Genomic DNA, 27,124 nt, shown 5'->3' with positions numbered 1-27,124 from the left:
CCTTGCCTTTGGCCAACATTCCTGTGTGACTGGATCATTCAGCCCACCAAAAAACTCTGCACTCTGGCTGGACCAAAATGCAATATATATCACATATCCTTGTGTATAATGCCTAGATTGTAAGCTTGTGAGCAGGACCTTCCTACCTCTAGATCTGTCATTACCCAGTTTTGTTCTATTAATGTTTCCAATTGTGAATCGCTACGGAATATGTTGCCCTATATAAGAAACTGTTAATAATAATAATTGACTAGTAGTGCAAAATCATCAAAACACACTGGTTTCAGAAATCCAAATCTCTGCCAATTGTAGCAGAAGACTTATTGTGTTTATTGGCAGAGCTACAGCACCACATTTATAAAGCCAACAACTTGAGGTGCTGCTCAGAGTGCTTTTCGATTGCACTGTGGCATTGCAGACTAAGGTGTTGGGGTTTGCAAAGGCATTGAAATCTGTGCTGTTCCTTGCTAAATATGGAGTAGGAGCATTGTAGACTATGCCTGATTTTATACAGCATTACGAAAACTAGATTTAATGTTGCACAGTAAGGTTATGGAAATAAGATTATGGGGTAGAGAAGATGCATTGTTAGGGGTGTCCCTTAGTTGTTGAAGAAACACACAGCCATTTCCGCTCCACAGATTGACGTGGATGTCCACCAGTGCTGAGATAGCAGGGGTAGCCTCTGGTGCTGTATTTTTAATAGGACAAATTTTTCACCTTACAGTTGCACTTTGGCAAACAAGCAAATTTCTAGGCACACTGCCCAATGTTAATAAAAAAAGAAGACTAAACAGGACTATTTTAAGAAAACCTGCATTTTTTATCAAATAAAATGGATGCTTCAAAGTGGCAGGGGGTTGGAGTGCATTTTAGCCTAGATAGGAGCCCGTACCTGTGGAAGCTAAAAAGTAAAATGATTGCTTATGTGATCATTTTAGTCCAGGGTTTGGAACCTGAGCATTTGCGCTTGTGGAAGCCACGTCATTACCGGAGATGGCTGCAGTAATACACCCCCTGCGTCATTACTGGAGAATGCTGCAGTAATACACCCCACTCTGCATTTGCACTCTTTCTGTGTCTGGTAATGTGCAGCATGAAGATACCCCACACCAACTGGTGCAGTGTTCACACTCAGCATCAGCCTCATACAGTGCACTACTACAGGCCATGGCATAATGAATCCCATGCTATATAATCTGACAGTAATGCACACACAGTATTTGTGTTTACTAAGTGTGAGTAAATTGTAAAAAAGTGTCTTTCTTTTAATATAATTGAGGGGGCTGGTTGAAGGGGTTTGGTACGGGAACCCTGCGGTCAGGATGCTGACGGGCAGAATACCAACATCGGCATCACGACAGTGAGAATCTCAACATAATTTAGTAAGTATCCCTAGCCTAACCCCAACCCTCCCCTCCCACAGCCTAACCCTCCCCCTAGTGCAGGGGTGGGCAGTAACCAGCCCTCCAGCTGCTGTTGAACTACGAATCCTGTCATGCCTTGCAACAGTTTTAGCATGGCCAAATAGCAAAACTGTGGCAGGGCATGCTGGGATGTGTAGTTCTACAACAGCTGGGGGGCCGCTTATTGCCCACCACTACCCTAGTGCCTAACCCTAATACTCATCGTCTGGATGTCAGCGGTCGGGATTCTGTAGCAGGGATTGCAGCTGCCGGCATTCTGACCGTCAGGATGACTACTACATCACGCATATATATACAGGTTGAGTCTCCCATATCCAAATATTCCCAAATACAGAATATTTTTGGCATGACTGAGATAGTGAAACCTTTTTGCTTTCTGATGGTTCAATGTACACAAACTTTGTTTAAGGCACAAAATTATTAAAATATAGTATTAAATAACCTTCAGACTGTGTGTATAAGGTGTATATGAAACATAAATGAATTTCATGTATGTACAGAAACTTTTTTTAATGCACAAAATTATAAAAAATATTGTATAACATTACCTGCAGGCTGTGTGTATAAGGTGTACAGTATATAACACATAAATACATTCTGTGTTTAGATTTGGGTCATATTTCCAAGATATTTCATTATGGTATGTAATTATTCCAAACTATGGAATATTCCGATATTCAAAACATCCCTGTTCCCAAGCATTTTGGATATGGGAGACTCAACCTGTATGTTTTCCTCTTATTGAAAAAAGCATGGTCATACCTACCATAGGTTCAAAGGGTACAGCTGCTATGGGGCCCAGAGCTTATTTTAATTTCTTGAAGGGAATATTTTTTTAGACATTTTATTTGTGCCATTTCCTTGTAATAATTTTGTTATAATGTATTTTTAGATACAAGAAGTAGCAATATACAACTGTGGTTCTTCTGATGTATGATCTAGCACTGCTCTTTGTGGTGTTTTATAGTATCTACAGATGTCAGCGTCTTTTTAGATGGACAGTTCATAAGCAAGGCATATGAGAGAAGAAACAGAACTTCTACAAGAGGTAGAAATGTCTTCACATAGTATGACAACAGAATATTTCTACTCTCTGAACTGTCAGGCATCTGTCTTGTTCCTAATTTGGAACTTCCCACTTATCTACAGGACCAGTGAAGACAATAAAAATACAGTAGTGTTGGATATGTGAGATATGTATCACCTATGGCTTATCTAGGGCTCCGTGGGGGCGTACAGTTTGTCCTACTTTTTTTGTTCTCTTTTCCAATAAGAGCATGGATTCTGCTCTAATGTTCCTATATGACCACCCATGAATGTCACCCATAGACACTCAGAAATCTCACTTTGCAGGTATCAATGTTAAATCTAGTAGTAAGAAATGTACATTTGGTGTATTAAGGTGTGTATCCACTAGCAGATAGAGGAACGACGGTACGATTACAATGTTGTAATTGTACAGTCGTTCCTCAATGTACACTGCCTACACTGAATGATATGTCGTTCAGTGTAGACACCCTACCTCATCCCTGAACATGGCCAATCTGTCGTTATCGGCAGTTTGACCAGCATGTTCAGGCGATGATTGATTTCGAAATGACCAGCGGGAGCGCACATCACTGGTCGTTTTCAACATTTTTATGCCTGATTTGTGAACGATTAATGAGCGATTGAACAATAACTATGTCGTTATCGTTCAATCGCTCATTTTAATCGCCTAGTGCACAGGTTCTCAAACTCTGTCCTCAGGACCCCACACAGTGCATGTTTTCCAGGTCTCCTCACAATTACAAGTGAAATAATTAACTTCACCTGTGGATCTTTCAAAATGTGTCAGTGAGTAATGAATAAACCTGTGCATGTGCTGGGTGACCTGGAAAACGTGACTTGTGTGGGGTCCTGAGGACTGAATTTGAGAACCACTGGCCTAGTGAATATGCAGCTTTAGATCCTGAATGTAGCATGCTTAGAATAAAAATAGAAAGTTCAGCCTTTTTTTTTATTTTTGAGGGGAAAAATATTGGATTTTATGTGCCTGATTCAGACCCGATCACAAGCGCTGAGCACTCGCAACCGGGTCGATGGTGGCCCACAGCGCATGCGCACGACAGAGCCGGCTCTCCGTCGTGCGCATGCGCAAGACCCGTCTCTCCGGGTCTCGCACCAAAGGGGGTGAGCTGTCGATGTTGAGTGACAGCTCGCCCCGTTTGGTGGGCGGGCCGGGGGGGTGGCAGCCCAAACGGAGGCGTGCCCGATGGAACGCTTGCAATTTGGGGGTGGCTCCACTGACATCACGAGTGATGGCAGTGGAGAGCTTCCGGCTCTGTTAGAGCCGAAAGCTCTCTGGGGCTTGCGATGAATGAGACCCTACCATAAGGGTCTCGTCGCAAGCCCGATGGTCTTGACCATCGCGACCATCATCATGGCCGCTCGCTATAGCTGTGGGTGGTTACCCACAGCTATGCGAGCGTCCAGGAGGCCGCTCCAAAAAAAAAAAAAAAAATAACGCCCTTATTCAGAGCGAGCGCTGTTTCAGAGCGTCCGGCTCTAAATCAGGCCCTATATTCACTGCAGATAAGAATTTCTTCTAAACTTCTGCAGCTGGTACAGGTTGAGTCTCCTATATCCAAAATGCTTGGGACCAGGGGTATTTTTGGATAACAGAATATTCCGTATTTTTGGAGTATTTGCATATCTTAATTAAATATCTTGGGAATGGGACCCCAATATACACACAGAATGCATTTATGTTTCATATACACTTTATACACACAGCCTGAAGGTAATTTTATACAATATTTTTAATAATTTGTGCCTTAGACAAAGTTTGTGTACATTGAACTATCAAAAATCAAAGGTTTCATTATCTCAGTCATGCCAAAATAATTCTGCATTTCGGAATTTTCCATATTTTGGAATATTTGGATATGGGAGATTCAACCTGTACTAACTGACTGCAGGTTACAGTTTTGTATTTGTGATTGGCAGAACACCCTTTGACACTAACATTTTTTTAAGCAGCACCCAGATAAAAATTTGGGAAGTCCTATAACTTTATTTGGCTGCTTATCTTCATTCGTGCTTCTAGATGAATTTACTTTAAAAAACTATTATAATCAGATTTTTATTCTGGGGATTATTTTAGTTAGGTCAATTGAAAAATTGTAGGTTCTTTCCATTGGAGTTGTACCTTGCTGTCCTGAAAGATAAACTCTCTACGTGTAGGACATACAGTATTTGGTATAATGATGTTAATTTATAACTTTCCATGTGGGGAGTTTGAATCCCTTCCCTTTGATATCCGAGGAGTGGAGTGTCTGTATTCTGCACTGTATTGCTGAAGGCATCTGTTTCCACTGGCAACCAGGGGAAGGTATGACCAGCCAGGGAACCATAACTGGATAACAGGGGAGAGAAGGTTGCATTGAATTGTATGTTTGAGACATACTGCTTATGGATTAAGCAAATTGCCTAAAGGGGAAAAATAGAAAACTTACTGGCATACTAATGTCAGCTGACAAACTATGTCCTTCAGCAGAATACGTTGTTAATAAAGTTTAATAATGCGGAATAGAACCAATCAACTGGGAGTAATTTATTTAACATTGGAAAAGAGGAACACAATGCTGACATAGTTTGTCCACTTTATTATACTGACTCTATTATGGTCCAATCTGTTCTTATTATGGGCCATTCTGACATTACAAAACATGACAAGCATTCTGTTCCACATTCTCACAAAAGACTTTGAATTACTAATACGCTTGCACGATCTACTGAAAAACAGATGACTTTCAAATAATATCTCTTTAGCAGTTCCTTTCGTGTAACGAAAGGCCATAATTTCATTTAGGATTTCCACACTGTAGTCGTTTGTCTGCAATGTCTGTTATGAACAAAAAAATCCCACATATGAGAATTTCGTTATCTTGCTGAATATTTGCATGTGTTCCTTATAACATCTGTGCAGTGCCCAAGAGCAGGACTTTAATAAAAAAAAATATTTTTCAAAGGTATGTGTATCCCAGTGCAAGTGAGTGATATGAATGTAATGTTGATTAGTGTTTGAAGAACAATGCCTTTTTTATGTATTTCCCGCTAAAGAATTCTGGTGACTTAATCTATTTTCTACCCACATTCCGTCTTGACTTCACAATAGATTTAAGAATATATAGTTGCTATGATTAACGCTATACTACATTCACATAACTGTAATAATTTATTAAAAACAATGGCTTCAAGCTGTATGTCACTTATACTTGGCAGACGACTCTGGTCTTTTCAACTGGAATACATTGAGATGTCCAAAACAGCATACGTGTATATATGTGTGTATATATATATATATATATATATATATATATATATATATATATATATATATATATAGTCTGTAAGGATGAAAGATCTTGTGATTGCTGGGTATATATTTATGATTGTAAATAAAATGATAATATATAGGTGTTTGTGGACTCATTACGAAATCACTATATTGGACTCCTCATTCCCACATTGGTGTCAACAAACTTAGGATTTGTCCAGTTGGCTTTGAGAATTGGTCAAGATATAGTGAAATGAAACATGGTGACTAAAAATCCTCCATTATATCGAACACTGTAAGGTCCCTTTAAATGAAGACCTATGCATGATCTACCCCTTTCAGATCGCAATTGGCAGGTCTCACCCAGAATTTGTACACGCTTCAATCCCCCGGGTGTGACCTGCCTGAGACTTCTTTCAGACTGGCGGCCTGACCCAGCAATAAGGCTGGGTCAATGACGTCACCGACATCGCTGCTGAGCCAGCGCTTTGAGATGAGATCGTCTCCAAGCGCTGGCCTTCCCTTTTCGGTGAACGGGACTTGGGTCACCCATTCACACTGCACCGTGAGCCGGGTTGAACTAGTGTTCAACACTGCTGGTTACCCAGGTTGAAATGTCGGGTCGACCCTGGTTATTTCAGCTGGTCCCTTTCACACTGCGCAGTAACCCGGGTTATTTGATGGCAGTGTGAATAGGTTAGGTGCACAAGCAGCATTTCAGTACAGACCTAGATGAAACTGGTCTTTCAGAGACATGCAAATGAGTAACTTTTCACCTCCTGTCTGTATTAACCCATTTCCACACTCAGTAACCATAATTATCATGCATCATATATGTAAGACAATAACTGACTTTAGTATTGATTATTTTTAACTGGACATCATTATTTAAGCACACAAAGGAATACAAAATATTACATTTGTATACAAATATTATGAATGATAGGTTTTATTTCTGCAAATTTGCCTTTTTTTATTAACGGCTGCACAATATAAACTTACATATACCTGTGTGTAATGTACATAAATATACACAGATCCCATGCAAATTCAGTACCCACCTGTACACACACATTAATCATAACCTTAGATTTTAAAGTTACGTATTTTAATCTTTACATCATGCAGTTTATTCTCTAGAGTTCAGTTTTAGGTTTTAACACTACTGGAATACTCTGTTATAAAGAGACATTCATGGTGAACCCAATAATTAAGATGCATCCATTTCCAGCGGGTGCACAATGACACCAAAGCATCACCCTTCCAAGTAATCTAAATATCAAAATGCCACTTCCTCAGTGCATCAGGAAAAGCAGCCAAGACACATGGGTTATCTTAAAACCCCAAATAACATGTAGATACAAAATATAAAATGTTGAAAAACCCAATGGCGCTAAACCAATGAATACAGGTATAAGACGAAAAGAATAAAAATAAATATAGATTTCTTCTCTCTTGATTGCCCACTTCAGTTATGTTTCATGTACATAAATTAGACAAGAAAGACAAAACACAGTGTAATACTGTATACCAATCGCTAGATATCAATTTATTAGGTCCACATTGACCATACAAATAAAAATGTCATAAGACACATGCAGTAGATATAAACTTAGCATGTAAATGCATCAATATAAAAGGCAGCAAAGGAAGCCTAAAGGCCAGCGTACCCAGATGGTGGTAGAAATTCAGCGTTGGAATGCACCGTGGACAGTCCGGATTTGTCCACAGTGTCTCAAGCTGTGTTGGTAGCAGGTATAAGGTCCTTCTTGTAGCCAAAGTCTGCAGCCTTTAACGCGTTCAAGCCACTGGTGCTCTTCCTGAGAAGTTCATGCCCTTCTAAGGAAGAGCACACTATATTTTTATTTTTTCCATCTTATTCCTGTATTTATTGGTTTAGTGCCATTGGGTTTTTGCACATTTTATATTTTGCATCACCCTTCCAAGTACATGATGGTTGGGCTGAAATTCTTATGGATATATTTTGCTTTTTGTTGACAACTCCAGTTTGGTGTCATCTTTCCAGAGGACATTGTTCCAAAGTCTTTTTTCGTCCAGATACAACTACAGTGTCTTTTTGGATTAGAGGGTCTTTCTCTTGGCTAATCCTCCATTAACACCGTAATTGTCCAGTTTCTTTCTGATAGCAATGTCTGAACTTTTAAACATGTACTAAGGTGACAGAGATCTGTAGATGTATCAACTTTTGCAATCTTTTGAAGCACCTAATGGCCTGATCTTTAGGTACATTTGCTGGGCTTCTTGGACTATTTGTAGCATTTTTCAGTGTTCTCCTTCTCCTACTAATTTACAAATGCACCTTATAAACAAATGTAGTTGTGCAGACCGTAGACCGTATATACTTCATATACAAACTCTCCTGGAGGTGCAAGCAGAATCAGCCTAACTTAATGGGCAGAAAAATGCAGAAGATGCTACTATGTCTCTTATACCCTCCATGCAAACAGTAGAATAAATAATGCTCCTCCAGCATTTATGCAGGCAGTAGAGTAATAAATAATGCTGGTTGTGTGTTACAGTTGCATTTGTTTGAAGCCAGTATTACACAACATACAAAACTGCACTGTAATATAGTTTGGTTGCTCTTTTGAAATGTTTCATTATGTGCTTGAAAACATTATACTTATGATCTTTATCAATTGCTTTTAAGCTCCAGTATTTACTAAATTGATTTCCTTTCTATATACTTTACTACATTTGTTTTTCTATAGTGAATTTTCAGTCCCTTCAAGTGTAACAATTTAAATGCTGTCTTTCCATCAATACCTCCAATACCATCTTGTTCTACAACACTGGTTGCTGCTTATTCCTAGGGAAGTTGTTGCCCTATGATATGTACATTCTACTCTTTCCCAGTCTACAAGCTTCAATGCTTCTTTGAGCTTTGGGCTTCTGAAATTCATAGGTAGTTTTAATTCCTTTCTTAAACAGTATTTCACTGTTTTTATCACTATACCGTAAACACCCTCTCATCTATACATTAGATACATCATCTGTTAGGTAATACCAAGTCAGCGTCCCATCTACCTTTTTTTGTCTGTTGTCTTTTAAAATAAATATAAAAAGTGCCCTTTTGGCCTGATATTGGATTAGTTAAAAATCACCCATGAGGTCGACCACATGTTTTTTTTTCTTTTCTTTCAGGATCGTATAACAATTTAATTTAATTGGGATGGTTTATAACAAATGCCTATCAGTACTTTACTAATTTATATAGCTTCTACGTCCATAAATGTGCTGCATTGTCATACACTATATATAAACCCCTCCACCATTCCTATTCTTCTTAAAGATGCTGCATCCATATCAAGTAACTGTCAGCTTCGGCTTGTATCTGGTCAGGTCTGTTACAATCGCTATAACAATTCTCTTCTGTCAAAAATATCTAGAACATTTATTTTGCTTAGAACCCTTTAAGTATTCATTGCCATACATTTGCTATTTATCCAGCCACTTTTTAAATTTACGCACCACTTTATCAGCTCTTATAACTCTAACATCCCCCCCCCATTTCCCTTGACTAAGCCTTGTTCCCTGTCTTAACAAACACCAAAACACACACACTTAAGCGCCTGATCAGAATATGGAGATATAAAACTTAATTCCCAATCTGTGCTGCAGCTTTTTAATAGAGGTAATTTCCACACCTCTTAGTAGTAAGAGCCAAAAAGAGACCAATAAAAAGGGCTGCTGATTGGAGACCCTTTAGCTTAATAATAATAAATACAATTTAATGTCACATACAAATGGCCATATATAAGCACACAAAATATAAGACAATTTACATAAATTACAATATATAAAATTGTTTTCTAAAGTATCAGGCTAATATCTGGGCATATAGTTATAGAGCAGCCACAAGATATAGCAGGCCGCCAACACCTCCACATATGTTGCTGTATTGTGTAATATACATAAAATTATACACATAAAACAGCTCCACAGACCACTGGGCGTTCCTCTGGCTTATGTCCCAGAAAAATAACACTTCAAGGTTCCAAGTGTATTTTAATCTATACTATTTTGTTGGGTCAAGGACCATTTGTGTAGCAGTACTTTATGTCCTTGTTGGTTGAGAGAGACTTGATCATAAATATGTGTAAATACACGGTCTCATATGTTATATGTTTTCTGTCCCTTTAATAGTTGAAAAATTTCTCATAGAGAGATAAGGATCTTCCCATCACCCTTAATGGGATAGAATGTCCAGCCAGGTAAACGTAATATCAGCTATCATTCATCCGCTTTGTATGCAGAAATAATTGGCAAAAGTCTTATTGTTGCCCAGATAATGGTATTCACTGAGAGTTGTTTTTAGTAAGATTACTCACAGTAAAGCTGATACAACAGAGAGCCCTGTATTGGTGGATAATAATGTGGAGCTGGAGTCTGTAACGCGTTTCCCCGCCTTGTGGTATACCTCAGCGGTTTTGTCTGAGGAAGCCGCTGAGGTATATGTACAGTATCAGTCAAAAGTTTGGACACACCTTATTCAATGGTTTTTGTTTATTTAAATTATTTTCAACACAGTAGATTAATACTGAATACATCAAAACTATGAAAGAACACACATTGAATTATGTTGTAAACAAAAAATGTTTTATATTTTAGCCCCCTTTTGCTTGGATGACATCTTTGCACACTCTTGGCATTCTCTCAATCAGCTTCATGAGGTAGTCTCCTAGAATGGTTTTGAATTAACAGGTGTGCCTTTTCTAGAGTCAATCTGTGGAATTACTTGCCTTCTTAATGTGTTTGAGACCATCAGTTGTCTTGTGCAGAGGTAGGGTCAGTACACAGTGGACACCACTATTTGACTACTGTTGTAATCCATATTATGGCACCAACCAATCAACTCCGTAAAGAGAAACGACAGTCCATCATTACTTTAAGACATGAAGGTCAGTCGATACGGAAAATTTCAAGAACTTTGAATGTATCCTCAAGTGCAGTTGCAAAAACCATCAAACGTTATGATGAAACTGTCTCTCATGAGGAACGCCCCAGGAAAGGAAGACCAAGAGTTACCTTTGCTGCAGAGAATAAGTTCATTAGAGTTACCAACCTCAAAAACCGCTACTTAACAGCACCTCAGATTAGAGGCCATATAAAGTCTTCACAGAGTTCAAGTAGCAGACAAATCTCAACATCAACTGTTCAGAGGAGACTGCGTGAATCAGGCCTTCATGGTCATATTGCTGCGAAGAAGCCACTACTGAGGATGAACAACAAGAAGAGGAGAATTGTTTGGGCCAAGAAACACAAGGAATGAACATTAGACCAGTGGAAATCTGTACTTCTGTCTGATGAGTCAAAATTTGAGATTCTTGGTTCCAACCGCCGTGTCTTTGTGAGACGCAGTGAAGGTAAGCAGATGTTTTCTGCATGTGTGGTTCCCACTGTGAAGCATGGAGGAGGAGGTGTGATGGTGTGGGGGTGCTTTGCAGGTGACACTGTTGGTGATTTATTCAAAATTCAAGGCACACTTAACCAGCATGGCTACCACAGCATTCTGCAGCGCATTGCCATCCCATCTGGTTTGCCCTTACTGGGACCATCATTTGTTTTTCAACAAGACAATGATCCCAAACACACCTCCAGGTTATGTAAGGGCTACTTGACCAAGAAGGAAAGTGATGGAGTGCTGCGTCAGATGACCTGGCCTCCACAATCACCCAACCTAAACCCAATTGAGCTGGTTTGGGATGAGTTGGGCCACCAAGTGAAGGAAAAGCAGCCAAGAAGTGCTCAGCACCTCTGGGAACTCCTTCAAGACTGTTGGAAAACCATTCCAGGAGACTACCTCATGAAGCTGATTGAGAGAATGCCAAGAGTGTGCAAAGCTGTCATCCAAGCAAAAGGGGGCTACTTTGAGGAATCTAAAATATTAAACATCTTTTGAGTTAACACTTTTTTTTTTATTTACAACATAAATCCATATGTGTTATTTCATAGTTTTGATGTCTTCAGTATTAATCTACTATGTTGAAAATAATTTAAATAAGCAAAAACCATTGAATGAGCAGGTGTGTCCAAACTTTTGACTGCTACTGTATGTAGACAAGTTCAATTGAAGATTAAACAAAAATAAGGGAGTTAAGATTTCACTATCCTCATAAAAAAGACCAATATAATTTACAGTTGGATTATGGTTGGGATAGGCAGGAAAAGGAACCTAGGCTAATAAATAACATTTGAGTTATATTTAGGGGACTTCACTTGCAGCTGTTTTTAACTTAGTATGCTGTTACTATGTCTGTGAGCTCTGTATTGTATTGTTGTTGTATCGTATGCTGTATTGTATTGTTTGTAGTATTGCACGCCTTATTGTATGTATGTAGTATTATCTTCTGATCGTTATATTATGTACCAGCAGACATAATTTTGTGCAGAGCATCCACCTCTAATATTAAACTTTCTTCTAGGCATGCCAAATGGAACATCAAGGTTTCCGACAGGTGATGCTTATTTTGGTATAACATAAACCCTCAACATTCTGTAATAATACATTATTTATGCTAGAATTTTTTTTTCTTGATAAGTTAAGGCAATTTGTAATTCAATCTGTAATTATAAAACCCAAATCACTAATTAAATGGTTTTCTTTTATTCAGATTTACAGCAACGGTTGGAAACAGCGGGAGTGGATTTCCATAATGTAACTAAAGAAATGCAGCACCACAAGCACACAGCCATGTAAGCTGTTTCACTTTTTATTCCTAAACACACTGCAATGTAACACAACCATTCCTCTCTATTTTGTGACATGAGAAGGCCAGCCCATGTAATAATATGTTGCAGCTGACTCATAGACATACGTTGCTTATGAGAGGAATATCCATGACACTGGAACAGGGCTGCAATGATTACTTAAGGAATGTTTCAAATACATTTTTCTAAATAAACCTTTGCACATATTATCCATTAAAGATTGCTCCCTAAAACATTGACTTAGGCCAGAATACTACAAAAGCATTAGAGCAGTAATCATGACATTGTAGCAATTAGCAATAATGTTCTATTGGTACATTGTTCCTTACAGACTACAAACCTATATTTGCATTATCCTCATCTTCAAAGTAAATACAATCTAAAAACGGGAATGCTTGTGTTGTACTCCCAGATAAATCTCACAGTATTCTGTGCTTTCCCGTGATGCTCTGAGTCTAGAGACCGCTCCTTTGTGGCTTTCTATGTGAGCTTGCCTTTCAAGTCCACAAGTAGAAGATTGAATGCATGACAACCTGTAAATATTGTGAATCATAGCAACATTTTATTTGTAGCGCTGATAAAATTACATTCTCTCGTGACCAGTCTGTAATCACTGAATTTTGATAACTTTTTTATTAAATAAAAACTATATTTACTTTCCTGGATGCTAGGAACATTTACACAATAATAGAGCACGTTTTTTTTCTCATTTCCTTTTTTTAAGTTTAGTTTTATCTAGGGATTGCATCTAACGTCATATATGTACCCTTCTGTAACTATCTGCATTCATGTATGTGGTTTAGTTATAGGTGCACATCATCATAAATGCAGTGTGCTTTTTATTAACAACATATCCATACAGATGTGTCCTCATACATCTAGCCACCTTGTGCGCTAAACAGCCCTTCTAGTCACGCCATGCCGTGGAGTGGCTCGGTAGCGCAGAGCGTCTTTTCATGCAACTTTTTACCTTCAAATGCGTCTTATGCACATAGTGATGAAAATAGCTAGCACAAGCAGCTTCTGCTGATTAAAATGATAAGCGGCATGCCTATGTTCTGTGTGCGACTGCGGGTGTATCTGCATGCGACACGCTACGCTACAGAGTCAGCGGCTGTGACACTGTAACGTAGCATTTCGTATGCAGATACACCCGCTGTCGCACACAGATTATAAGCATGCTGCATATCATTTTAATCAGCAGAAGCTGCTTGTGCTAACTATTCGCATCACTGTGGGAATAAGATGCATTTAAAGGTAGAAAGTCGCCCGAAAAGACGCTCAGGGCTACCAAGTCACACGGAGCTCCCATGTTATGTGTAGCGCGACTTGTAGTGCACGGAGGATAGATGTATGTGGACACATCTGTATATAAGCATTTAAAGCACCTCCATGTGACAGGCATGCTATGCATATACTTAAACAGTTGCCTAAACTTGTTAACTAAAGATATTAGATGTAATTTTGTGATTGACGTGGAATGTTTTTTCCCTCTGTATGATGCACTTTCTGTAAATACAATAGGGAGCCTTTTAAGTCTATTCCTCTTGTGATTTGAAATGATGAAAATCAAATTTGATAAAATCCTGAAAGAAGCTTCTGACATTTGCACTTGTCCCTGTAGGCGTGTCTGCATTGTTATTACATCACTGCTAAGCCCTTTCTGTTTGTGCTTGGTCTCTTACTGACCTTGGCCAAATGAACCCCTTTCATGGCATCTTCTCTTACCAGCTACAACCTGATTGCAGTTTTGGAAACTGACTCTTGATGAAGCAGAGACATACGTTTTTCCTGACCGTTTGTTTATTCTATATGGAGTGATCAATATATACAGCAAGATCTATCCAGTCAAATTAAACAGTAGAGTGCACCCAATCTAGAATTCAGCATGACATATGGCCAGATTTTATTTCGTTTTATTTTGTTTTAATACAGATTTATGCAGATTAATCTTTTACCTACAGTTTGTATTGCTTCCATTTTTTTATTGCATTCATCATTCAGGCTTCTCTTGTATTCATATCTGTAAATTAGTATTCAGATTTGGTTTAGTAGTCATACAAAGCTTTTGTAAAACATCCTGGTATTTGTGATATTGGTGATTAGACTATAGATGATAACAGCGAGCTGCATCTTTTCAGATCTCTGTTATCACTTGACTTGATGGTAATCATCGATTGCACTGTATATTTGTCCTAGCATTCTGTCTTTTGTCTGGAAGAACTGAAAGAAGATGGTTCTAATCGTGGCAGCAGCAGGGGGCATTGTAGGATGATGTAAACTTGCTTTATCCTTGCTCTGTGAAATGAATAAAGTTGACACTGTGGTTAAGAGTAGTTTTAATGGCAATATAATGTCAGACAATATACCTAATTACTTCCTTCTGACCACAATATTTAAGTGGACTGCTGTGTGTTACTGTAAGAGCCTACATGACACATTAACCAATAGCAACATGAGAAATGGCATTCCAGCACTATATCCACATATATCCATAGGTTTCCCAAAATATACAATGTTACTATTATCAAAAATTACTGAACTAGATGTGTTTTTTATTATTTCATAAGAATGTATTTTAGCATATTTAAAAAGCCAGTCAGGCTAGTACTTGTATTATATCTTTTTGTTTCTTATACACATTTTTTAATCCCTTTAATGGCGTTTTGAGGGAATTTATATTGCACAAATGTGCATTCCATAACATACAGTATACGCAGCAATATTCCAGATGTATTCTGGCAAATAACTTTTACATTGTTACATGCTCCTAATTGGCAACCTTTACCTGTCCATTTCCCATTGTCCTATTCACATACTGTATGTTGTATTATAGGTGTATTTATATGGCACAGCAAAATGTGCACAGTGCCTCTCAGCATAAATTACACATCGCACATAAAAATTAAACTATAATGGGGCTCCTGCTTCAGAGAACTTACAATTTAATTAGGTAGTTGGCGATATACACACACTGGTGGATAAATAAAAGCGCTAAACATTATAAAGTTGCGATCAGTTTCATGTAGAATAAGTGCAGTCATGGTTAGATATGTGCCAGTACTAATGACCTGTCCTCGATCGTAGGATTTAATTTGGTCACCATCTTTCTTTCAATAAAGTTTTTTACACATATCTTCTCTACACACAAACGCATGCACTAGGTGATATATTGTTCGTCAGCTGTTTGAACGACGTATCAAATGGTGTGCACCCAGCATTAGGCAGTTTGAGGAGTGAGAGTGCAGTGGAAGTGGATGGTGCACATAGGAGGCAGCTTTATGATGCCCTTATGCCCATTTAATACAGATAAAGGCACCAAGACCAACCAGTTCAGTTTTAGACCTGTTACAGGATGATGAAATAGCCATTAGTAGTAGTTATAATATATGAAAAAATAATACATAATAGTGTATGTTTCCGATGGAGCTTATTTGAGGGTAGTATGATCAGTCACAAATGCTGATATGTAATAGTCAGCGTCTTACCAGCAATGGCACTATTCCAGCGAGATAGCTGCTAGATTTAAGTTGCCAATTAGTTTTAAGGCAAAACCTGGTTGGTTGGCCCTTAAATAAGTTGCCGCTTTAGATCTAGCGGCTAACTCTCCGAGATTGCGCTGATGCACAAAAATTGCAGATATTGCATTTAGGGCCAAAAGGTTGGCAAACATGCTTTATGTCATCAATATTTAGTTAGTGTCAATTTTGTAGCAGTAAAAAATAAATTAATTATACAGTTTAATAGCTGCTGTAAAATTACATGGATGTTCTGAGCTTTTGGGACACACTGTCCTTCTCCTAAGGCTTGATAAACAAGGGACCTTTGTGTGCCAAAAGCTGACAACACTCAAGGAAGTAACTAGCTAAATATGTATATTTTGGTTTCCAATACAAATGTGATCTATCATCTGATGACATCTACATAAACATGCTATAACATAAGTACAGGTATTTATAACAGGGAGATGGGATCCCATTATACAGAAATGCACGAAAACCAGCTAGAAAGAAAATAAAGGAAATTTGCAGCTACTCATTAATAATGTTGAGCACACAGACCTACGTCCTATTCATTGTAGGTAACACATCTGACACCTGGAATTTTGGGTGGGTTATCTAGGTTTAAGTGATAAAGGTAAAACTATGTTGTGTCATGGACTAGTATCTACAGTTACATGTGATATTTCAAGAGGAAGCAGTCGCTAACCACAAACATGTTCTAGTTTGCTTCCTTCATTATTGTGTATATAGAGTATGATATACCAGATTATTGATACATCAAAGGATTTTGCTTGAGATCCTGCCAAATACTAAATGCTTAGAACAAGTTGCTTTCATTTTGTCAAACTAAACCCAAATTCTGAAGTACCAGTACCTGTTATTTTAGTGTGCCTGACACATTGACCTGATATACTGTATATATTTCACATTTGTTCCTTCACTTCTACTATCAAAATAGCGCTTATACATTTTTTAACATGGGGAAATAAAGCTATGTTTTATAATTGTTCTCATCTGTGAGCTGAATAAAGTATAAAGAATCTTGAAGGTGAACATTACTCAGCTGTAATCTAGCATTATAACAATTGCCTAGAGTAATAAATCTTGTATTCCAGCTATATTGTTTAGCAGTACCAGACAACACTTTATAGGATCACCAGAGGTTCTTAGTATAAATATGTAGAATTCTCCATGGCAACTGACATGAGATAGACGGTGTATCTTAGTTTACAGCAGGCGTATAACACATGAGTACAAACCTCTGCCCTGTAGTTATTTGCATGCCTCGTCCCGTGTGCTCTGTAATTTCTATCATGGTCAACAAGTAATTTCTGCATTTGTTCTTTATTTGAGGTAGATCAGCTCCCTTTAACCCATTACAAGTTTTGTTTGGATTATTTCCTGTCAGAGTGAGCAAAATATATAGAATGGTGGTTAATTGTAATTTGTTCTGTTGGCAAGAATGAATATTAGAACATGAAATGTTAATTAGCTACATTCTTTAGCCAGGATTTTCTTAGCTTGTTATCTGGTCTTAATCGTCAGTCCTAAAATAACTGTTAAAAAAGGCACACCTAACAAGAATTAGTATCCGCTGCGTCATACCCCTTTTACATTGGCCAAATAACCCCGGTTATTTCTGTGTCAACCCGGGTCGCGGCTCAGTGTAAAAGGTTCACTGAAAAATAAACTGGGTCCAGTGACCCGGCAATCCAACCCGGGTCCCGTTTACAGCATAGAAACAGCTGGCTAACCGGCGCTTGGAGGTCATCTCCAAGCACCAGCAGAAAACTTAAAACTGCACCCGTGTGTAGTGTAAAGGGCCCGATCCGGAAATAACCCGAGTCGGAGTTGCAATGTTAATGGGGTCTGTCACTGGTTGGAACCCTGTTCCAAATCCCGGGTCAGACCTGAGATTTTGGTGTAAACTGGGTATAAAGTGCAAGCATTGCTCAATAACAAGTTTTAAATGTTTTAGGGTAGCTTCACTACACTAATATTGTTACAAAATTTAAATCCTTATAATGGGTTCTACAATTTACTGGTATAACGCATGAAACTGCCTATAGAAAGCAGAGACACACATTGGCCTTCATTCCGTAGCACAACAATACTTTTCATACCTCTCAACCGTCCCGATGTAGGAATAGTCCCAATCTAAAGACTCTCTTTCTGCTGGATGATTTGGAGGTATGTTCCATTCACTGCTGCTCTCCATAGCACCTGCCATGATGTGTGTCCTTTTAAGAGAAGGTAACAGGATGATTGGCTAACCATCACTTTGAAAAGTCCTCTATGATGTGTGGCCATTGTCGCAACTCTCTGGTGGATAATGGATGCAACTTATATTTGGGGCTTGGCGTGACCTATTTCTGAGGCGTGGAGTCTAATGTGCCGGCGGTATTCACCAAGGACCCTCGCAAGAAGGTATGGACTTGGCTGCATCCGACACACAGGTCGCGGCCCTCAGGATTGGTTCCCCTATACAGGTGCTGGTAAACTCTGAATGGAGTGAAGAAGCCTTCAGCATAGTTGACAGGCTGGGTCAGAACCAAATGGACAAGACTGTACCAGGGAGCAGACGTATGCGGGTCATGGAGGATAGCCAAGGTCAGAATCCGATTATCAAACGCAGTACCAAGGTCAGGAACAAGTAACGGGGTATTAACAGGAACGTTGGAGTAAGGTATTGGAGCCTATACTCTGGCACCTGTCTGTTGCCAGAGACTCCCTCTTATAGGGAGGAGTTCAATTCGTGCGCAAACGTGACTTCACGTTTGGCGCGCCTGTCCCTTTAAACCTTCAGGTTGGCACGCGCGCTCCTAGGAGAGTCGCGGTCGCCTGTACTGTAGCAGCCGCACAGTGGAGAGAGCCGACACATCGGCAGCGGGCACCAGGCACTCCCCGCCCGCTGCCTGGGATACCAGTGCTGCTGGACCCAGTAAGTAATAGCCGACGTCCGGCGCACTGTGACAGCCATGCTCCTTCTTGTTCATGATGCACACATACACTTGTCCCAAGGAAAAGTTGGGAGGTTTGCTTTCTGATGGTCATGTGCACCTCTGTATGTGCAAGTGTGCTTAGATTTCAAACAGTCATCAACATTAGACCTTTGCCTTTTTACATGCCTGCCTGAAGTTCTCTTCTGGACAATTATAAATGATTTAAATGAGTTTAAAAAAAAAGCGATCAGTATATATACTGTCAGGAGATCAATGTGCTCCTGCGGAACATCCTGTGACATCAGCTACCGGCTTTCAGCATAATAATTATTTTTTTATTTTTTTTTTATAAAGTCGTCAAGTTTTTATCGGTCAGGATTAAAGATAGGGTTTCAGTTAAGTTTTGGGATTTGTTTTGCATGTGCAGTAGTTGTGGAATCTCATTAGGATGGAGTTAAACTTTTGTAGTTCTGTCACAGTGTGTTTTCAAAGCACAATCATACAGTGCTATAATATGTTTGTTTAGGCAATTAGTTTTATTACAGGCATCTGACATCTATTACAGTATAATAGCTTAATAATACAATGCATTTTATTTATTTCTGCATGAATGCTGCATCATTGTATATAAGCCCTAATTTATCATCAGCTGGACAAACTGTATGTATGGATCTGTGTGTGCAGGGGAGGGGGTAAATGTGTGCTATATTAAGTCTTAGTAAGCTGTGCCAATGCTGAGATTGACTGTAATATACCGTATTACTGAGTCACAGCTTGTGTCGGTAATGAGTAGTTCTGTTATACTTTACTCCCTGCACTCTCATAAATATCGACTATATTTTGGTGAGACAATATCTTTACTGTAACTCTGTGTAAACCACTCACAGATGCATCCATGCATGTCTTACAAGTTAGGTTTCATCGCTAGTGGAGTGTTTATCCTCTCCTTGAAGGGTTTTCTTGTACAAGAAACCAAACGTTTTGCTCTACATGAGGAAAACAAAGTTGTGATTGTAATAATTATATTTTGTTGTGATGAGTTAGACAAAGCAAAATTTAACATTGCTTCTGTATCTGTAAAAAGCTGTGCATTACTGAGGTGAATAATATAATGAAATAACCGGAATTTTACCCCTCTGAAGCAGTTTGCCATGGTAAGAGGGATGTGCTTTTCTAGCAAAGCAGACTGAGTGTCTGACATTTAGCAGATATGCTTTGCAGAAATGTTTGTGAATATGTTTACTTCCATTGCACAGAGCTTTCAGCCAAGAGCCATTCCCAGCAAGGCATACTTGCCAACTCTCCCTCATTGTCAGGGAGACTCCCTGAAATAGCAGCAATCTCCCTGAAGAGTCTACCAATCTCCCTCATTTCACCTTACTCCCATTATGATACTGTTATATAAAAGAAAAAACAGAGATATATACATTCAAATGGGATGATTAATATTATTACCCTGCATTGGTTATAAGGCACAATGATCCCTATGGCTACATGTATTTTCTGAGAAGTATCAGTGTGTTTTCATCAACAAGTAGATCTCACTAACTGCTTTGGGGCTCATTTACATGTGGATGTAAATCAGGTTTATGACACGCCTCTCAGATGTAGCAGTACACACCCACTTTACAGCCGCGCTCATAGGTGCTGCTGTCACAATCTCCCTGAAATACTTTTTCAAAAGTAGGCAAGTATGCAGCAAGGAGTCTATGTATTCATAAGGTAGATGATTAGAAACCATATCACACTCCAGAAGATCAGAGCCACTGATCAATGGTTGGGAAAGCTTCCACTTCCCCCTAGACAGTAGGAAGGAAGATTCCCATAGCCATAGGGAAATGTCATTGGGAGGACCAGCTGGAGGTTATGGCTTCTTTTGAGTTGTGGATTTCTTTGTGAGCTACTGACCCAGTGTCTGGTAAGTGTTCAGTTCTTCTGCCCGAGGACACAGGGGTTACCTGAAATTCAAATACAGATGTGTCCACATACACCTTACAGTTAAACAGCTCCTCTAGTTGCACCGTAGCGTGACTCTGTAGCGCTGAGCGTCTTTTTATGTGTCTTATTTGCACAGTGATGCAGATAGGACACACAAACCTCTTCTGCTGATTAAAATGACATGCAGCATGCCTATACTCTGTGTGCGACTGCGGGTGTATCTGCATGCGAAATGCTATGTTACATTGTTACAGCCACTAACACTGTAACATAGCATTTCGCATGCAGATACACTCGCAGTCGCATGGCTCTAACGCAACTTGTGACGCACAGAGGTAAGGTGTATGTGGACATATCTGTAGTTTTGGAAAACTCTGTTAAGTGTGCTGATAGGACAGCTGCCCCACCACACACTCAGTACTCAGGTATTGAAGTGCTTGAGTTGTACATTTCCCTTGTAAGGATTATTTGTGTTGCTATTTAGATAATGCCGTACCAAACTCTGTGTAAATCTGTTTTTTTGTTAGCATATTCATCATATCTAGATCAACATATATGTGTCATTTGGCAGCTGTTGCTTTCAGCTCTCTGGAGGACGTTCCTCTTATCTTGATCGGAAACGTATGCTTCTTGTCATACAAGGACAGTAGCCTTCTAACTTTGCATTTTTAATTCTTGATCTGTATTATGTGAAATGCTTGCCGATCACTATAGTTTTAGAGCCCAGGTACTGCCCAACTATTTATTTAAATACTAACGTTTGCCCGCAGCTTCGCTCGCATGGATGTCTGGTTATTGCTCAGGGGAACTCATTTTACAAAGACAGTAGTGGCATCTAATATTGTGATGTATATTGTATATTATAGACATTGATCACAAAATGTCTTTGTAAACAATATTTGCAGTTTTTCCCTCAGGGATTAACACAAAAAGATGCTTGGGGCTACTAACTCGCGAGCAAGCCACGTGCTGCCCATGGGAGAAGCAGCTGGTCCTGAGATCTACACTTGTAGCCCTGAGCGTTTGTCCCTGCAACTTGTTGATCGTCATTTTGAAGCAAATGCTTACAGGAATCTGCAGGTGCTTGAATTGAAAAGGAAAATTGTTGGTGATATGGGGTATACATGGTATAAACACAGTCTCAGCTGTGCCAGATCCCGCTAGCATCTGTGCCTCAATTGGGTTCCTCTGTAGAGCCATGTCTTTAAGTCTGGATCTGTTGCATAACTTGGGTGTAATCAAATTCCGCAGAAGCATGATCAGAACTCCAACTTTCAGTGCAATGCTATGCGCTGAAAGTCCAGCTGCACTATCTTGTAGATACCAAATCCATTGTTACTTAACCTACAGTAACACTGAAAGGTTGCAAGTTGCATAAGCAGCGACTTTATGATCTGTAGTATTTGTCTTGGTGCTTCATCTTCTGGATTAACGTGTATACTGCAACCTTATGAGGCAAGATAAGTTGCCTGATTAGTGCTTAGTATATGGATAGATTTTCCTGCTAAATAGTTCTTGAGATATATATATTGTAACACAGGGTATAGAAATGAGGACTAAAGAAAGGCAGGTACTTGGAAAAGCAGTGGCTTTTAATGGCAGCAAACACTGCACTTTAGCATACGTGAGCATAGGCCTGGACTCTCACAGGCACATAACAGAAAATAAGGAAACAAACATAAAAGTAAATGTCCCAGCACTCCTTGTGCTTAACAGTCAGCAATTGGCCATGCTCTCCCAGCATAGCCCTTGGACCCTGGCACCACAACACTACAGTTACTACCTGGCTGCTAGTCAGCATCAGGGCAATGAGCAACAGGTATGTGAGTTTTAAATCCTTCCTGTGCTGCTCAGTGATGAGTTGCAGCTGAGCCTGTGCAACTGTGAAAAATGGAGTTCCACACCTCCCTTGCTGCAAACTGAACAGGGCTCACTCTAGACTCCCTTGGAGGGAGCTGAACCCACCAGAATGTGGGCAATTCAGGTGAGACAATCCCTCTCACCACACAATCTATGTAATTCTAAATGCATACATATATAACTGCATTCAGGTATGCAGTATATGTGTATAGTGTGTGTGTGTGTATAGAATTTTTTATTTTATGGACAGGCATTCACTTTGTAAGTTTTTGTTACTATTTTCTTTGTTTATAATGTCCATTCCACTATAAGGGGTCTATGTACTAAGCCTTGGAGAGAGATTAAGTGGATCATTACTGTCCCTTTACATTCTGTGTTTGAAAAATGACAATTAGGAGCTGATTGGTAAGTACTATGATTCTGTCCTCTTTATCTCTCTCCAAGGTTTAGGACACAGACCCCTCAGTGTTTAAGCTGATGTGAGATCTGTTGTATATTATTTTATGTTGCTTTTAATGGATGCTTTTGTTCCTTTGCCTTTATTCATCAAAAGAGTAAGTAATTCCTCATTGAGCGTTAATGTACATAAATACAGTTATTTATGTTATATTAGGTTTAATAACATACTTGATTAAACTCTAGACCATGACTGTAAGATCTCATTGGCAGGGCTCTCCACCCAACACTATCCTTATCTCTAGTGCACTATTACTATTGAGTCAGCAGCCCTGATCTCTTCTGTCTGCACTGCCAGGGCAATGGGTCAGTCACTGCTATTGTTATTATTTGTAAGGCTGGGTACACACCTGAACGAGTTGTAATTGGAACGATCTTTCACTCGATTTTCCTTGAGGCTAAAAGAAACTGTATTGAGCGTACACTCGCATATGACCAAACGATCTATCTTATAGTTTTATTGCATACAATCTGTTCTTGCTCCTGTACACACTACAACTATTGGCCTAATGGACTGACATATCGTCTGGTTGTCCGGTTGGCCATACACACCACATGATGGGTACTAAGTCGCATACGATATCGACAGATTGGCCGTGCAGCAGGCCAACCAGAAAATCTCGTATGCGACCCACGGGAGCATACATTATGTGTACACACTATATAATGTAGACTATTTGTCATTCCAATATGGCAAATCATCCTGATATCATTCAGGTGTGTACCCAGCCTTACTCAGTTGTGTAGCAATGTCAAAGATTCTATTTATAATGTTCCCTCTAAGCACTTTGTGGCACCATATAAATAAAAGATAATAATAAAAACGATAACTGCAGTTTATATGAGAATAAATGCATGGCACACTTTCTTTACAATCCTCATGATGAAATGATTATTAATCTTTCACCGTGAGATAAAATTAAATTTTTAGTGCTCCACAATTCTAGTGAACTTTTTTTATATTTTGCCCTAGTTCAAATTAACTCGTCTCCTCCTATTGACCAGTGACCATTATTGCTACTTCAAAACTGCCACCAAGGATTGTGCACTGCACCTTGGCCGTTTTGTGTTTAGTACGAGGCCCAGTGACTGGCTGAAAAATGTATTTGCGTTCTGTGGAGCAGTGGTGAAACATAAAGTATATGTTGAGTTTTGTCTTTAGTGGTTTTTAGTTTAAATAAAAAATTCTTTTTTTCTACTTCAGGGTCCATAGGGTATCCACAGGATACCTTGGGGTATAGGTGTGACGTCAGTCGCAGGGCACCAAAGAGTTAAGCTTTCAGCCTCCCAGGATGCACTAGGTCCCCCTCCTATACCCCGCCCCCGGGCCAAGGCACCTCAGTTTAGTTTGGTGCCCGGCCGGCGTCGGGTGCACCTGTCGGAGTGGGGGCTAGAAGAGCCCCTGAAGCTTTCTTCAGTGCAGCTGTGGCTGCACATCTGGATGTACAGCATGGACAGTCAGTCCTGACGTCCATGCTGTCTTCCCTACACCCCCGCCGGTACCAGAACGCCGGTACCGATCCGGGGATGCTGGTGAGCATCTGGGGTCACAGCTAGCGGTGACCCCAGATGTTCCGGACCATGGCCGGATCCAAGGGGGACAAAGGTAAGCAGCGGGGTCCCGCGGTGGGTCCCCACTGGTCACATGGTCCTAAGTCCCCAGGCAGGGGGCTCCCTGGGGACTGGCTGCAGCGTGGAGCCAGGTACTGAACCTGCGCTTTCCACTACCCCCTGGGACAGCAGACCGCAGCAGAGCGGTAGCGCTGCGGCGTCCCAGGGGTTAAATGCATACCAGGGGAGCGCGCCTTCCCTGTCTCACAGCCGGCGCCTCCCCCGCTGCACACAGCCCTCTCTGCACTGTGCTGACTGGTCCTGTGTCAGCGCTCCTCCCCCAGGCCAGCTTCTCTCTGCTCCTCGGCGGCCATCTTCTCTGCAACGCATGGTGAACGCTGCTGGAAGTCTGGAAGGAAGCATCGTGGTCTGGGTCCCCCCACATACCTCTCCTCCGCTGTGGCTCAGGTCTGTGTATGCAGCGCTGTGTCCTACCAGGCCCTGTGTCTGTGTAGTTGAGTGATCAGCGCTGTTAGTGCAGGAATTGTTATTTCTCTGCATTGTATGTGACTGTGCTAGCGCTGCCTGTAACTTTTCTTCTCTAAACTGTCAGCTTTATTACTGTCCCTGTTCTTTCTGCTAAAGCCCTTGTGGTGCGGTGCTGCAGGGTGATCTCTCGCCTATTTAATACTTAATTGGTGAGAGAGGTCACATACGTGGTGCCATCATGTCTGAAAGTGATTTTCCCCTCCGGCTACAGTGTACCACGTGCAAAGTACCGTTAGCGGAGGGGGAGGGTAGCGCGGAGGGCCTTTGCCGGCAGTGTTTGTCCATGGCGCGGCCTATTACGGTTACAGCACCTGTACAGGAGCCGCCCTGGGCTTGCTTCGCTCAGGCGTTAACAGCTTTAGTGGGCCAGTTAGCTCCGCAGCCCGCGTTTACTCCGATGGGTTTGTCCCAGCAGTCTGTGGTGTCGTCACCCATGCAGGGGTTCCCACGACAATTAGTGGTACCCCACAGTCTCCCTATTTCCCCGCTCCCGGGTTCTCTGGAGCCAGCGTGGGTTAACTCCCTGACGAGTTCTGTACAGCACTTGTCGGATGTGTTGCAAGGGGAGTCTGTGATGTGGCCTCATAAAAGGCCGGTGGCGTCTCTGTCCGCTCCTTATGAGGATGACGAAGGGACGTCTGATGATGGGGAGATTCTGGATCCTTATGATCAGGAACCTCTCCATACTAAGGACGCTGATGCTAAGTCCAAAGTATATATTCCTGGACTTATTCGGGTGGTCCGCACAGCCTTGGTGATTGAGGACGAAGTACCCCCAGATGTGAAGGGCGATGCCACAGTCTTTCCTCTTTCGGGTCAGTTGGTGGACCATTTAGAGGAGGCGTGGAAACAACCTGGCAAAAGATACCAGCCGCAGAGACGCCTGGCGGTGGCTTATCCGTTCGCGGATAATTATTTTGCTAAGTGGGAATCCCCTCCACAGGTGGATTCTCACGTGACCCGTCTTGTCCGTAGTGCCACATTGCCGATGCCATCCATGTCCTCCCTTAAGGATGCTACGGACCGCAAGGTAGAAATCTGCCTGAAGTCCGCTTATTCCCTTGCAGGGGGGGCAGCACAGCCGGCTATGGCCATTTGCTGGGTTGCCAGAGCGATGGAGCGCTGGGCGGATTCATTAGAGGCTTCTTTTGAATCCGACTGTCCGGCCGAACAAGCGGAGTTAATTGGCAATCTCCGTGATTCGGCCACCTACATCAACGAGGCGGCTCTAGACATTAGTACTCTGGTGTCTAGAATTTCTTCAGCAGCGGTAGCTGCTCGTCGCACCTTCTGGCTGCGATCCTGGAAGGCGGACGCAGATTCCAAGAAAGGTCTGGAAGCGTTGCCGTTTACCGGAGAAGTTCTCTTCGGTCCGGATCTGGATAAGATTGTGGCCACGCTGGCGGCAGCCAAATCTGCTTGTCTCCCGTCGGCCGCTGCTCCTTCTGGTTCTGGACCATCGTCCTTTCGGTCATCTAGGGCCCAGGGCAGGCCCAAACCACAGTCGTTTCCTCGACAGGCTGTCCCTAAGAAATCGGTCAAGCCCCGGAAACAGGCATGGAGTACCAGACGTCCGGCCCCCAAGCCAGATGACAAGCCTGCGGCCTGACGGTCCGGGTCTCCCCTTGGGGGATCCCAGGGTGGGAGGCCGCCTGCTGCAGTTCTCCCGGTGTTGGTCGTTCACTACGACAGACACTTGGGTTCTGGAGGTGGTCTCCCACGGGTACGCCCTCTCCTTCCGGCACAGACCCCCGGCTCGATTCTTCACCACAGGTCTACCATCAGACCGGAACAAGGCTACGGAGCTGCGGAAGGTATTGCACACTATGCTCCAGGCTGGAGTTA

General features: G+C 41.1%; 1 protein-coding gene across 1 annotated transcript in view; it reads left to right on the top strand.

Moving 5' to 3' along the window:
- Positions 1 to 27,124, top strand: part of LEKR1 (leucine, glutamate and lysine rich 1) — a 154,805-nt gene that overhangs the window by 90,197 nt on the left and 37,484 nt on the right. Inside the window, exons 7-8 of the mRNA XM_088447640.1 lie at positions 12,195 to 12,227; positions 12,384 to 12,465. Coding sequence (XP_088303766.1) covers positions 12,195 to 12,227; positions 12,384 to 12,465 — 115 coding nt within the window. The remainder of the gene's footprint in view (positions 1 to 12,194; positions 12,228 to 12,383; positions 12,466 to 27,124) is intronic.

The sequence above is a fragment of the Taudactylus pleione genome, unplaced genomic scaffold (genome assembly GCF_031769625.1).
Source record: "Taudactylus pleione unplaced genomic scaffold, aTauple2 ptg000436l, whole genome shotgun sequence".
In the NCBI taxonomy this organism is placed as follows: Eukaryota; Metazoa; Chordata; class Amphibia; order Anura; family Myobatrachidae; genus Taudactylus; species Taudactylus pleione.
This window is presented reverse-complemented; position numbering and strand designations above follow the sequence as displayed.